Source organism: Colletotrichum gloeosporioides, assembly GCF_011800055.1.
Source record: "Colletotrichum gloeosporioides strain Lc1 chromosome Unknown consensus_47, whole genome shotgun sequence".
NCBI lineage: Eukaryota > Fungi > Ascomycota > Sordariomycetes > Glomerellales > Glomerellaceae > Colletotrichum > Colletotrichum gloeosporioides.
The window spans coordinates 648867-662653 of NW_025544692.1; the positions used below are offsets into that span (position 1 = coordinate 648867).

Below are 13787 nucleotides of genomic sequence, written 5' to 3' on the forward strand. Positions count from 1 at the left end.
GCTCGACTTGTCGACTTTTCCAGGAGCTACTGGATGCCCCTCGATGTGCCAAGCCGAGGCGAATCAGGAGACCGCCTACCTATTTTGCATATCGAAGCTCCATACTACGCCGTATGTACTATGTATTCGTAGCGTCCCATATGCAGGCAAGCAGTGGATCACAATGGAGACGTGGACGTTGTGGAGGCACTGCTCGTCACAGAAGTCCAATGCAAGCGAGGAATGGAGATGTCTTGCCCATGAAGAACATTTGGGAAGCCATGGAATGTGAGGCTTTGGCGCCGTATGGTCCACAATGCTGCACCAGGAGCCCAGCACCGGCCATCAGCTGCGCCTCTCTCGATGGCTCTTCTGCTGCCGCTGCATTTGTTAGGCGCCGGGCTAACCAAATGGTGAATGAGGCATGACATCTCCTACATCTTTTGTAGAGCGTCGTCTGCTATGCTTGCATAGCTCAAGATGTGATTGAAGATATCGGATACGTAGAGATCTTCAGACATGCAAAAGATTCTCAGCGGGTCACACGTACACTAATCTCATATATTAAATCTCACGCAATGTAGGCATGATCAGCCCGGCTCCATCTCGATCCAGACCAGGTCGACGGGTGACGACAGCGAGGAGGGGGAAATCTGGCGAAATGGACGGGAGAAGATGCGCTGGAGGGAAGGTGAGCGAGGTGCCACTGGACGTTGCAGCCAGAGGGGAGGGGCAGAATTGGCTTGATGAGGTCGATGGTCCAGCAAAGGCCTGTGACTGTGAGGTGAGGGGAGTGTCTTGCGGCCAAGCACAGGGGTTTCCTCCACACTTCACAGCATCAATCCACTAATGACGGTGCTTCTCCAGCGTGTTTTTCCAGTGTCTGCAGGCCACCTGTAGGGGCGGCCAGGGGTCAACAGGCGCAAAAAGGCGGTGACGGTGTCCCTAATCCGGCCTAGCGCGTGCTTCAATACCCCACTTTAAGCGAGCCAGACAATGCCAGATTCCCAGGCTTTAGCGACCCCACTGAACCAGGACCCAGTATGGGCCAAAAAAAAAAAAAAAAAANAAAAAAAAAAAAAAAAAGTTTGGGCGATTTCGAGGGGGGAAAAAAAAAAGTTCGATTGGCTGTGGAGACCCCGGCAGCCATACATTATTTTCGGAATCCAATTGTACCTAACCTACCTCCTCCCGGTCCTTCTCTTTTTTTTTTTCCCCCTTCTTCAACCACCAATTCAACCCCAAACCACCAGACAACGAAGTCGCCCTAGCCACAGAATATTCGAACAGAACAGTCAGATACCCTTACCAAACTTCGTCGAGATCATGTCGCCCGCTTTCGCTGAGCTGTAAACGCCCACTGCGGGGGTGCCTGATCGAGGCGCCTCTGCAGTCCAGCAGCCCATCGAGACATTCAATCCTCTCTGCTTTCGACGAAGTGATCCCCCAGGCTTTCACTGTCCAGAGCCCTCCCGAGGGAACGGTTCTGGCCCATTGACGGAAGTCTGCATCTGATTTCAATCCGAATCGACTACTTTTGCCCGACATTCACTCGGCTACACCACGCCTATCCGCTACGACGAAAACTACTACACTCTACTAACCCCTTCCTGCCGACATCGCGACCTACCACCTGTCTCTCCTCCCCTTCTCTATAAATACGAAAATCGGTATCAACATACCACTACACCAGGCGAAAGACCATCTCTAGTCTACCTTAGCCGCCATTATCACCAGCTTGATATTCCAACGGCACCTTCACCGCCGCTACTCCAGACTTCACCCCACATTGCCAATACCACCGGCTGGGGTTTCACCCCCTGCATAATCACCGCCATGTCCCGCAACGTTCGCAACAAGTCGTCTGCGGCTTCTCGCAAGGCCGCAAAGCGTCGCGATTCAGTCACCTCCTCCTCGTCTTTCAACCTTTCCGACGACGACGGCTACTCCGCGGTTGAAGATATCAGCGACTCCTCCGATGACGACGAGGAGGATGTCGTTGCGGCCGAGGAGGAGCATATCCTTCACGAGGTGCTGCCCCCAAGCATCTCAAGCTCTCCTCGGCCGCCCATTGTCCAAGAAGAGGACGATGAAGACGATGACGATGACGACGATGATCAAGAAGAAGAAGATGATGAGGAAGAGGGCGCTGCCGACGTCGAGGACAGTGCCAGTTGGGACGGCATCATGTCTGATGTCGAAGAGAGTGCCGCTTCCGACCACCAACATCACCGGTCTGAGCATGTAGAGCGCCATGTTCGTTTCGACGTTCCCTCGAGTGATTCCGACTCTACCGACACCGAGGATGACCATGCCGATTTCTTCCCCGACATCTTTGTGGATCAGAGTTCACTCGACCCGGCCTTCCGCCGCGAGATCGAAAATGATGATGAAAATGACGAGTCTGAGAATTCCAATTCTTTCTGGGATTACCATGGCGACTACCATGGAGCCTACGACTACGCCCCTGACGCAGATTCGGAGATTGAGGCTGTCATTCAGGAACTTGGCGACGACGACACCCCTATTGCTACCCCCATGACTGCGGGCGAAGTCTCCGAAATGCCCACTCCAGTCGCAGCTTACGAGGAAACTCAAGAGCTGGACGGCTACGAGAGTGAGTTTGTGCCTCGTGATACAGATTGCGATTCAAAAACGTGATTGCTGACGTGCTTGTCCAGCTGATGGTGACACCACCGAAGAAGATGAGCCTGAACCTGTCGTGCGCCGCAAGATTAAGCGTCCTGAGCAATCCGCCGACCAGTGGGATGACTCCGACACGGATCACCCGGTCAAGGGCGAGCGAGGACAACCTCGCGTTGGCCGCTTCAACCTCGACAGCTCTGAGCGCAAGCCTATCGCCGTTGTGAACCCCATCTCTAGAAAGATGATGATCTTTACCCCTCATCGCCGTCGTCACCTTGACTTGTCTCCGGAGCAGTTCAACTTCTCGTACCTTGCTCCCATTGACGAGAACCAGAACTCGCCCATGCTCAGCAACTCGGCTCAGATTATGATGAGCGCCATGTTCTCTTCCAATACATTCGGTGACTACCTCAACACCCAAGCCATGGGACCCGCCGAGGCTTTCTTCCCCTTCCAGTCTGAGCCGAACACGGCCGATGAGAGCTCCTCAGTGGAGATTGAGGAGGATGAGGATGAGATTGAACGAAGCCTCGACATCAACGACTTTATCGAATTCGACGACACCAGGTCTCTCGACGGCGAGGACGAGAAGCAATGGGACGGCGATACCGTGAACACCACTCCTGGCCGCCCGCGCAGCTCAAGTGACATTGACCTCCATTCACATATCAATGCGAACAACGTCGGAGCCTTCCGTCGTGACCAGATCAACCAACGACTTATTCTGAGCGACAAAGCTACCCAAGACTCGCTCGCCCTCAGCAGCCCCTACAACTACACCGCTCTCCGCGGACTGAAATCCGACCGTTTCGAAACGGCGGCCGTCCCCCTAACTCCTCTGCGGCGTTCCAAGAAGCAGATGCGCGATCTCGCGCGCAGCCCCCTCGAATCCATGTCCCAGAAGCGCAAGGCATCCAGTGAGGTCCCCATGGCCCACAAACGCCAGCGCAGCATCTCGGACGTCAACCTACTGAGCATCTAGTACGATGCTTCGGTACTTGACCTCCCTGAAATATAACGGTTGAGGATGGCGTGGCATGATAGTCCTCCAAAGTGACGGGCACTTGCCATCCCTGGCCTCATACACCTTGCACCCTGTTTCTTTCTATGTTTTCTTGTGGTTCTATCTCCGAAAAAAAAAAGCGGCCCGTCAGATGAAGAGACGGTAGATAAAAGTTAGTTGGCGAAGTTGCCAATGCCTGGCTCATGTGCAGCGGGTCACGTTAGACCTGGACTTGCACTATGCCTTGGCGGAGCAGAAGAAATTCCTCCGCCAGGCGTGAACGCATACAGCGCTTGACGATGTTGACGTTTCCTATAGTTCCCAATGAAAATTATGATATTCAATACTTCTGTCTGTGGATGTGCTTTATTTCTTACGCCAAGGTTGACCACGCGTGCTGCTCTTTGGCTTTCCTAGGGCTGTTCCGCGTCATGCACCTGGTCTCCAGCAGCGGCACAAGTTGATTCAATCTGAATGGGGACGTCATGAATGGTTTCCTCACCCTGAAGTCTGACTTATGTACAAGAAGAGAAGAAACATCGAGGCTTTGACCGCGCACTCCACCCGTCACCACGACTGTCACATGAGGCGCTTGAATAACGTCCTCATCACTTTCATAGCAGACCCATCGGGCTCCAAGGCTCGGAAGCCCTTTAGCTGTACGTGTCAATGGCATTGTTAAATGCCGTCTCGATCTGCGCAACCAAGGTTTTCGCTGCACCCTGTAATGCCTCGGGCACCTTCTCAATGACAGCAGCGCTAAACTTGTCGGTCGCGCTCTTCTCCTGCTTGAGGTTGAGGAGAATGATGGGGCTCAGGAGGAGCTTGTCAAACTTGGGCTTCGCGTCGACAACATTTCCGAGGGTGGTCTCGACACCGCCCGCAAGTTTCTGCGTCGACTGCGCGACGGTGATGGCCTCAATGGCGTTCAGAGGCTCCGAGTCCTCGGCGACCTTGGTGGCCTCGTTGATCTTGATGAGCAGCTTGGTGGAGTCGATGATGATGGGGAGCGTGCCGAACAGGCCGCCATCCCAAGACGCAACGGTATCGCCCAGCTCCGTGTTCTGCGCGGCGATCTCGTCCATGGCGGCCACGATGGCAGCACCATCGGCAATGACGGAGGTGGCAAAGAGGCCGAGAAGCGAGAACTTGAGAAGCATATTGGCGACAGTTGCCGACGGATAGAGGCTATGGGAAAACGGTGCACTAGCTTGACGATTCAAGGCTGGAGATGAGGAGGACGGTGGATACGGCTCTTTTCATGATTGTTGTCAGTCCCGAACGGACCCTTTTATACTCCCAATTCAGTGATCCCAGCTGAAAGCCATCGCCATCTGTAGGGCATCGTCGCTCGACCGCCACGTTAATCGAGCTATTCCTCCGCCTATCAAAGCTGCTCATCGCCTCGCGGCCTGCCATCGATGTCATGTTTCCCCGCAATCCACATCAAGGAGAAGTGACACGATGGCTCTGCCTAGCCGGAGACGAGGTGTGATCGCGCGAATGCAATTCCGGGCAGTTGAGCAGCACTTCACATGTCCTCGGCCGAGAAGTTGGCCCAACTCACCAACATGGAGAGAAACAACACACAAATCATCGCAAACACATGCTGTTCTACAGGGGATCCTGACAATCCAAGCCGAGGAGAAGCAGGGGCTTTACCCCAGATTATGTTCCCATCCCCTGAACACCCCGCTGATCACCACTTAACCCCTCATGCAAGGTTCCTGCCGATGTGACTACTCAAACATGAGTGAGGAGCGCAAATTGCTCTCATTGGACGGCGCTAGATGACGCCGGCGCCGGCATTGGACATTCTGGCTCAATTGCGCTTCGGGTTCGGGCAGTTGAGGCGAGCTGGGAGTGGCTGGGCGTTGTGGTTGGTGCAAGCCGGCGCACCTTATGCCTTTTTGGACCTGAACCAATGGTTCCTCCGAGCTTTCGCGTCCGAATGAGACAGTCTGCGTAGTTGCGATGGCAGGGCCGAATCACCTCCGTCTCTGCAGAAATGACGGTTTGACGGATTGAGAGCTGAAAAACTCTAATGCGGTCAGTTAGAATTGAAGGTGCCATCTCAACTTAGGTGAAATAGTGCGTTTGCCCTTCTGCCCAATTGTTGTTGGTATTACTTCCAACAAGTAAGGCCATTTATTGTGAGGATCTTTTAGGTGCTATATACTACTTCCGTGCTTTCTTGTTCCCGTACCTCAAGCGACTACGAAACAAAGTTCATAGTATAATCCATATGTGTGCCATGACAGTCTTCTTTTCAGCGAAGCAATGAATGCTGAAGCTTGCGGCCGTCATGTATCCATACAGCGATACTCGGGAGGCAACTCCCGTGCTGGGCCGTAACATTTGGGACTTGATTCGTATACCCTATATACTCTCTACACGAAGCTGAGCTGTACGTTTGCTGGGACCCTGATGAGGAAATCACCGGCATCAGACTTATTTGTCGAGGCTGTCGTAATTGACAATCAGTGTGCACACCTACACTCTTCCCAGCCAGCTCTCCATGGTTTCCCAAAGAACTTGTCAACAGTTTGAAAGTGAACATCATTAATTATCTCATAGTACATAAACCGCGAAGCCTCTCGCCTTCCAGCAACGAGTCTGTTTCATCCCTCCTCGGCGTCCATGTTGTCGTGACGCCTCTTGCCACCTTTGCCGCCCTTGAAGGCCGTACCCCGCTTGCCCTTGGCGTCCATCATGTTCTTCATCTCTATACGGGCGACTCTTTGAGCTTCCTCGACTCTCGTCTGGAACACATCCACCTCGTCCTTCTGGGTCGGGTATTCGGGCAATTTCTTGCCCAGAGCTGCCTCGATCCGTAGGTAAATCTCAAGATCGTACTGGGTCATTATGGTAATGGCCTTGCCGGATTTTCCCGCACGTGCCGTACGACCTACTCTGTGGACGTATGTCTTGCTGTCAGACGGGATGTCAAAGTTGATGACTACGTCAACTAGAGGGATGTCGAGACCTCGGGCCGCAACGTCGGTGGCGACGAGAATATCGCGAGAGCCTGCCCGGAATTTGTTCAGCGCGCCCAAACGTGCCGTCTGGTTCAGCTGCCCATGGATCGGGATAGCCCCGAAACCCAAGGTACGGAGCAGGATGGCGAGTCTCTAGACGAAAGGTGTTAGTGGACATCGGTGACAAGGTGAACATGTGAGTTTCCAAGGCTCAAGCTCTTGCTCTTATGAGCCCCAACCAGAAAACCGCCCATGACTTACTTGTGTCTCTGTGACTGTTCTAGTGAACAGAACTATCTTCTTCCCCGAGTATTCGTTTACTAGGTAGACGAGGTATGTGTCTTTCTTGTTGTGGGGGCAAAAGATGTAGTTTTGGATGAGGGTCGACACAGTCTGGTGGCTGCTGGAGCTGATGCTGATACGCACGGGGTCGCGCAGACTAGCTCGCTGCAGGCTCTCGATCTTGGAACTCATGGTGGCGGAGAAGAGGAAAGTTCGACGTTCGCGAGGAATGAACTTGAGGATCTTGTCGATGCTGGGTCCAAAATCCATATCTAGCAGTCTGTCTGCCTCGTCCATGACCAGGTACTTGAGCGAACGCAGAGAGAACCCTTTTGTCTTCTCGAGATGATCAACCAAGCGTCCAGGTGTAGCCACTACAATATGAGGCTTCTTGCCCAAGGCGATTGCCTGGGCGACCATGTCCAGCCCACCGACAATGACTGCGACTCGAAGGTTCACTAGCGAGCCTAGGGCTTCGAAACTGGCGGCGATCTGGGCTGTTGAATGCAGGTGATTGATCAGAGTTTATGTTCAAAGTTTTAGCAGGGTGACTCAAGCGGCCGCTTACCTGCCAGTTCTCTTGTGGGCGCGAGGACAAGACCGAACAGATGGCTGGGCTTATCGAGGAGTGCTTGAATGATGGGCAGCCTGTTGAGAAGCTGTAAGCCTGCAGCACATTGCAGAGCGGCAACCTGTATCACTCACGCAAAAGCGGCTGTCTTTCCACTTCCAGTCTCGGCCAATCCAATGACGTCTCTATTCTGCAGCGCATGAGGGATCGATTGCGCCTGAATGGGTGTAGGGTTTGTGTAGCCGAGCCGATCGCAGGCTTCAACAAGAGAATCGACAATGCCCTGGAGATTGCTAGGTTAGCGGGTGTTCAGTTGAGCAGCAAGCACGGTCAACTCACGAGGTCCTTGAAGGTCTTTGCGCTCTCAGCTTTGCTGGCGGTGACATCTTCCTCCGGCTCCTGCTCCGACTCGAACGTGGACTCGACAGACTCGGCGGGAGATGCCTCCTTCTGGCGGTTGGCCTTGGGCGGAGGGCCGCCGTGGGAAATCTTGACTCGTTTGTTTGGTGGCATCGTGGAGGGTGTGTTTGGTTGGTTGTGGCAGTTGGCGCAAAGTGACCTGGGAGAGAAAGATGTGCAGAATTAAGGAAAAAAAAAAAAAAAAAGAATTCCAGCTTCACATCCAGCAAAGCTCGGCCCCGCGGCCCCGCGAAAATCTGGCTTAGGTAAGATGCCGCTGGGGAAAGCGGTGTGAGAAAACACAAAGCGATTGGCCAGGGTGAGCTTTAGAGTGGGTCTCAAAGCATGCAGAATTGGGCAGAAAAGAAAGCGGCAAGAAATTTTAGAACTGGGCGTTCGTGTGCAGGCGCATTTCTCCAGCACCATCTCAAGACCATCACAAGATCCTCCTGCGATTCCGTCCGAGCCCCAGCTTCTCCCCAGGCTTCCACCTCGACCCGTCGCACTCAATTAGACCGCGCGCGATTATTCAAATCTTCTTTTTAAAACACTCAATCGCTCGTCAACTCGCCCACAATGGCGAAACCTCGCCAAAAAAAGAGGACGCACGTCGGTGCTTCGAACCCCCAGAAGCCCGTCGATGCCAAGGTACCTAGATCAATGGTCATCCGTATCGGCGCAGGTCAAGTTGGCAGCAGTGTTTCGCAGCTTGCCACTGATGTCAGACGTGTACTTGAACCAAACACTGCCTCCCGGCTGAAGGAACGCAGAGCCGTACGTTACCGTCCATCGCCTTAGCTTCACATTGTGCAAACACTGATTTGGACAATAGAACCACTTGAAGGACTATGTTACTATGGCAGGTCCCCTGGGCGTGTCTCATTTCCTTTTGTTCTCTAGATCCGAAGGTTTGTGTCCCCAACTCGAAGCCTTATCACCATCCCCGGCCGGATCAGCTGCTAACGATAACCAGCTGGCAACGTCAACCTCAGAGTTGCCCTAACCCCGAGAGGCCCAACATTCAACTTCCGAGTCGACAAGTACTCTTTGGCTAAGGATGTTCAAAAGGCTCAACGGAGGCCCAAAGGCAGTGCGAAGGAGCAACTTGCTCCGCCCTTGGTACGTAGTTTTACAGCAAGAACAGCCCGAAAGCCTTTGGCTGACTCCTTTTAGTTGGTCATGAACAACTTCCACTCCCCCGATTCCGACGCAAAGTCAAAGGTCCCTAAGCACCTCGAGTCTCTCGCAACCTCGGTCTTCCAATCTCTTTTCCCGCCCATCAACCCGAACCAAACTCCTCTTAAGAACATCCGCCGAGTCCTACTCCTCAACAGAGAGCTGTCGCCTGAGAATGATGGGTCTTTCATTCTCAACTTTAGGCACTACGCTATCACAACGCGTGCTACAGGCATCTCGAGACCCCTCAGAAGACTCGATCGGGCGGAGAAGCTACTAGCTTCGAAGGTTGGCAAGAAGGGCGGCGTGCCGAACCTAGGCAAGCTTGAAGATATTGCCGACTTCATGATTGGTGGTGAGGATGGAGAGGGATACATGACGGATGCTACCAGTGGTAGCGAGATTGACACGGACGCGGAGATTGAGGTTCTGGAGCCGACAGCCAAGAAGATTTCTAAACAACGTGCTGCCCCTGTTGAAGACGCTGCTGCGGACGATGCCGAGGGTGTCGAGAAGCGCGCCGTCAAGCTGGTTGAGCTTGGTCCGCGCATGCGTCTGCGTTTGACCAAGGTCGAGGAGGGCTTATGCTCAGGCAAAGTCATGTGGCACGAGTACGTTCACAAGACAAAGGAAGAGATCCGGGAGCTGGAGAAGCGATGGGAGAAGAGGCAACAGGAGAAGGAGGCCAGACGGAAGCAGCAGAAAGAGAATGTCGAGAAGAAGCGGAAGGCTAAGGCCGAGCGTGGCGACACAGCTGGGGACGAAAGTGATGTGGATATGGACGACTACGACGAGTTCGACAGTGAGGGCCTGGCGGGCGATGCAGAACATCAAGTCAACGAGGAGATGGAAGATGCTGGCGAATGGGAGGACGAGGAGGAAGAAATTGCGAACGAATGAGCGACCTTATAGAAGAGAGTCTCGTTCATGGTGGATAATAATACCCAAGGAGTGGCTGAAGATGAAGGCATCATATCTTCCCTGTGACATGTTTCATTGAATGTTCGCTTCAGATTTATGAGGTTGCGATTTACAGACAAGGACGAGCGCCGATGCCACGGCTCTGCCACCGGATGCCCAAGTCGGGGAACCCCATCACCATCCCCTATACCCATAAGGACACAGCTTCTCATCGTTCCTCAGTCGGCTACCTGAATGGAAAGGGAGCACGTTGCAAGCCAAATTTCTGCCTCACAGGAAGACTTCGGCGTTTTGCGCATGTGCAGTGACGAATTTCACCAAGGTATATCCATGGTAGAGGACAGCTTTCCGTTCAACGTCGGACTAGATCCAGTTGGGAGAAATTGCACTTGAACAAGGGTCATGGGATGCTCGAGCTAGGGTGATATTTCTCGGGGTTGTGGAGACTGGGTGGGGGTTTCGAACATCTCCAGACTGGGAAATGTTCCAGTCTCGTACCTTTTGATGTGTAACGAGGTGATGAACAGACCCTTTCGAGAAACAATGTTATGTGTATGTTTTCTGATTTGGGATTCTATCTTGTGAAGCGACCATTTTCTGCGTACCCCGTAGATGAATTGGCACCGTTTTGCGCGTGACGGTACAGAGTTTCAAAGACGGACGACTTTTCCGGCACCTCTCCTCCGTACTGGTTCACCTCGCGTCGTTTGCGGCCCCAGCCCTAGATGAGTTCAATGATCTGATCATGTCCCAATCGATCTCAGGCCCCTGAAAGGTTTTGTTCCTGTCCATGTACCACAAGGAAACGACAACGAATAAAAGCCCAACCAAAACTACGGCAGTATAATTCATGCTGGCAGGTGTCGCAGGGAGGCTGGGTGGCATACATATAAAGACCAACAATACCAATATCCACAAGATGGATAATATGTTACAAACATATCCAGCCCAACCAAGGTTAAAGTACCGACGAGGCAAGCATCTTTGTCGGCCCCGAAAGAGGAGGATGGCTTGTGGAGCTGCATAAGTGATGTTCAAGAAAAGGACTGCTGAGGTCACTATTGAATTAAAGGCAGAGGTTGATACCAAGTACAAAAGACCGTAGAGACAGGCGAATACGTAGGAAGCGACGGTAGTTCGAATGGGCAGGTGTCGTTTGCTATCAACATTTGCGAAGTAGCTCGAGAAGGGTACTCCTCTCTGGAAACAGTCAGCAATACTGCGCAGCGGGGCTGACTTCCCACGTTGCATAACCCACATCGCGAGCAAATGCCCAGGCTAGACGACCACTGGTGACCCATTGTGATGGAAGACAAACTGGGACAGATATCAGTGAGACGGGTGGGCCATTGCCGATGTGGAATCACTCACCTAGATAAACGAAGAGGATATAAGCGAATAGAGGCAAAGTGACCTTGTCGTTGCCGGTCCTGACACTGCATTAGAGTTGAAGTCGCCAGTGTCGATCGTGATAGGAGTACAAACACCTGGTTTATCAGTTCCAAGCTAGGCAAACGAGATGAAATAACCGCCGCAAAGTCTTTCATGTAGAACATGAGAGACAAGAACAGAGGGAAGGCTGTGGCCAGACCGATGATCATTGTCAGCATCATGACCTGTGGGACTCGGCGACCGGGATGCGGCATTTCCTCGCTAATGTGAATAACTACTAAGTATTAGAAAGATTCACTATCCGAGATATCATCATGTGGGTGTGACTTACCATCGTCCGTCCCCCCAAAGGCGTACATTGCATTCGCGATACCCAAGGTCCACGCTATCCCTGCAGGCCATCTCCTTGATCCTAGACCCGATTGGGTCAGGAAAGATGCAGGTTGGCTCTGTTTATGCAAAGCGATGGCTACAAATAAGAGCACCAGAAAGCCCAAAACTGAACTGTACAACGAAAGCTGAACTATGAAGGTGATCTTTTGAGAGGCAGAAATCACAGGAAGTACTGAGAGTTGTCAGAAATGAGTTTCAAAGGATTCGATATGAAATTCGGGAGGTGAAAGCACCTGTGACGGTGGCAGTCCCCACATAGATTAAATAGATCTGCCATTGTGTTCCTTCAAAACCGGGATGCCAAAATTGGATCATACCAGCTAAGGTCATGGAGAATAAGGATATTCCCGAACATCTCAAGACACTTTACGTTAGCTTTCGAAATACCACGACTGACTTCCAAAGAGAAAATTACTTACGTGACGATCCACCAAGCCAGCATCGACATCCAACCTATCAGGTACCCGGCGAATCGTCTTGTATTTGGAGATGATAAGATGTAGCAGAAGTGATACTGGCCACCGGTGGACTACACTTTCATTAACAGTGAAGACTGGTTGGTATGTGACAGATACGACGGACCGGGAAAGCAGACGCTATCTCACCCAGACCAAGAGTTATGACAAGCTGAGCGGCAAATGCGACGAGGAGCCCAAATATACACGACTGCGGACCACCATAGATAAGATTCTGACCGAAATTGCTCTTCAATGGAAACTGTTAGCGCAGAACGAAAAGTTTCAATTTTTGCGATGATCAAAGAGAACATGGACGTACAAGATAACCGATCCAAGAGTTGGTGATAGAAAAAGAGAGGCCTAAAGCTGAAACCCAGCTGAATTGGCGCTTCAAAACTTGATCATGGCCATTGGCCCTCAGGATTGCATCGTCTATGTTCGCGTAGGGTTCTAGTGTACCATGGGATATGCTCAATCGGTGAAGGGGCTCATTCGAGGCTGCATCTTTCGCGAAGCACTTGTTGGCCGCTATAGCTGCCGGGTCGGCATGTGGAACGGCATCGGCATATATGGCATGGTTCATCATTCTCAAGTTAATGGGAGCGAAGAGGAGTCGTGTTAGACGTTTCGAAAGTCTATAAAATATAAGACGAAGGTCTACGGGCACTCTTTTCACGACCGCGGAGAACTAGCTATGACAAGGTCTTTATAGCCTTCAACTCTCCACCAAGAATCATGTAGCTGATGTCCTCTCTACAACTTCATAAGTGGTGCTTTTGACAGCCCAGCTAATTTTCTTATCACACTTCTGCCACATTGACATCATGTTCGTCGATGCATTGTAACCACGGACCAAGCATAGATAGCGAATTGCTGTAGATGTCTTCGGCATCCATTCGCCATGCCCTTGACGTTTGTGAGTGGCTCCACCCGCAGACTGTGCGATTCGCAATTCGGGCGACGTGCCTTTCAGTGACAAGTGACGATAAGACATATCAGTCGTGCACCTCCTTGCCAATCATAGCCCCAAACCTGAAGCCTATGGACACGGAGGTCATAGGATCTTACCCCAGTTGCCATGCTTTGCCATTCGGACCCCTCGTGTGACATTCGGCGACTGCTAACCCCGAACGCAGCGCCAACTGTGTTGATTGTCAACTTGTATGTTGTTATGCATAAAAGCCGCGCTAATTATATTACTCACGGACCCCCACCATCACATGGGGCTTGCGCCTTCTGTCTCCGGTTTAGGAAATAGTCTCAACCATGGCAGTGGGCTGGAACCTGCACTGCTACAGTGCCTGTCAGCAATAAACGGACGCCACCCCAATGCTAATTAGGTAGGTAGCTCACAACGCTGCGTCGCCTTGGTGGAACGAGCGGGCCCAAGTTCTTTGAGCCTGCAGTAAGCCATCATTCCCCGGAAGCGAAGCGTCAGAAGGTCTTTAAAACCAACTTTTTGTTTTTTTTTTTCAATTCGAGTACCCATCGAAGTCAGTTTCACACGCGTCATCACGCCAAAGCCTTTTTCAACACCAAGCCCCAGGCTCTAACGTATCTCATCACAACTGCTATCCCTAACTTTTGTT

General features: G+C 52.1%; 5 protein-coding genes across 5 annotated transcripts; 2 read left to right on the plus strand and 3 right to left on the minus strand.

Moving 5' to 3' along the window:
• Positions 1 to 1815: 1815 nt before the first annotated feature.
• GCG54_00005908 (uncharacterized protein) lies at positions 1816 to 3607 on the plus strand (the record flags this gene model as incomplete). The annotated part of the gene is made up of 2 exons (XM_045405923.1): positions 1816 to 2596; positions 2661 to 3607. 2 exons carry the CDS (start codon positions 1816 to 1818, stop codon positions 3605 to 3607), a joined length of 1728 nt encoding a protein of 575 aa, XP_045264321.1.
• A 674-nt stretch (positions 3608 to 4281) lies between these two features.
• Positions 4282 to 4788, minus strand: GCG54_00005909 (uncharacterized protein; the record flags this gene model as incomplete). The annotated part of the gene is made up of 1 exon (XM_045405924.1): positions 4282 to 4788. The coding sequence occupies one exon, from the start codon at positions 4786 to 4788 to the stop codon at positions 4282 to 4284; it is 507 nt and encodes a 168-aa protein (XP_045264322.1).
• Positions 4789 to 6249: 1461 nt separating this feature from the next.
• On the minus strand, positions 6250 to 7972 carry GCG54_00005910 (ATP-dependent rRNA helicase RRP3; the record flags this gene model as incomplete). Its single annotated transcript, XM_045405925.1, has 5 exons — positions 6250 to 6759; positions 6868 to 7385; positions 7457 to 7536; positions 7594 to 7742; positions 7799 to 7972. 5 exons carry the CDS (start codon positions 7970 to 7972, stop codon positions 6250 to 6252), a joined length of 1431 nt encoding a protein of 476 aa, XP_045264323.1.
• A 462-nt stretch (positions 7973 to 8434) lies between these two features.
• GCG54_00005911 (Brix domain-containing protein) lies at positions 8435 to 9934 on the plus strand (the record flags this gene model as incomplete). Its single annotated transcript, XM_045405926.1, has 4 exons — positions 8435 to 8632; positions 8691 to 8766; positions 8832 to 8977; positions 9032 to 9934. 4 exons carry the CDS (start codon positions 8435 to 8437, stop codon positions 9932 to 9934), a joined length of 1323 nt encoding a protein of 440 aa, XP_045264324.1.
• Positions 9935 to 10648: 714 nt separating this feature from the next.
• Positions 10649 to 12784, minus strand: GCG54_00005912 (Choline transport protein; the record flags this gene model as incomplete). Its single annotated transcript, XM_045405927.1, has 9 exons — positions 10649 to 11155; positions 11214 to 11272; positions 11327 to 11391; positions 11441 to 11621; positions 11679 to 11912; positions 11974 to 12104; positions 12160 to 12269; positions 12323 to 12457; positions 12518 to 12784. 9 exons carry the CDS (start codon positions 12782 to 12784, stop codon positions 10649 to 10651), a joined length of 1689 nt encoding a protein of 562 aa, XP_045264325.1.
• Between the last annotated feature and the right edge of the window lie 1003 nt (positions 12785 to 13787).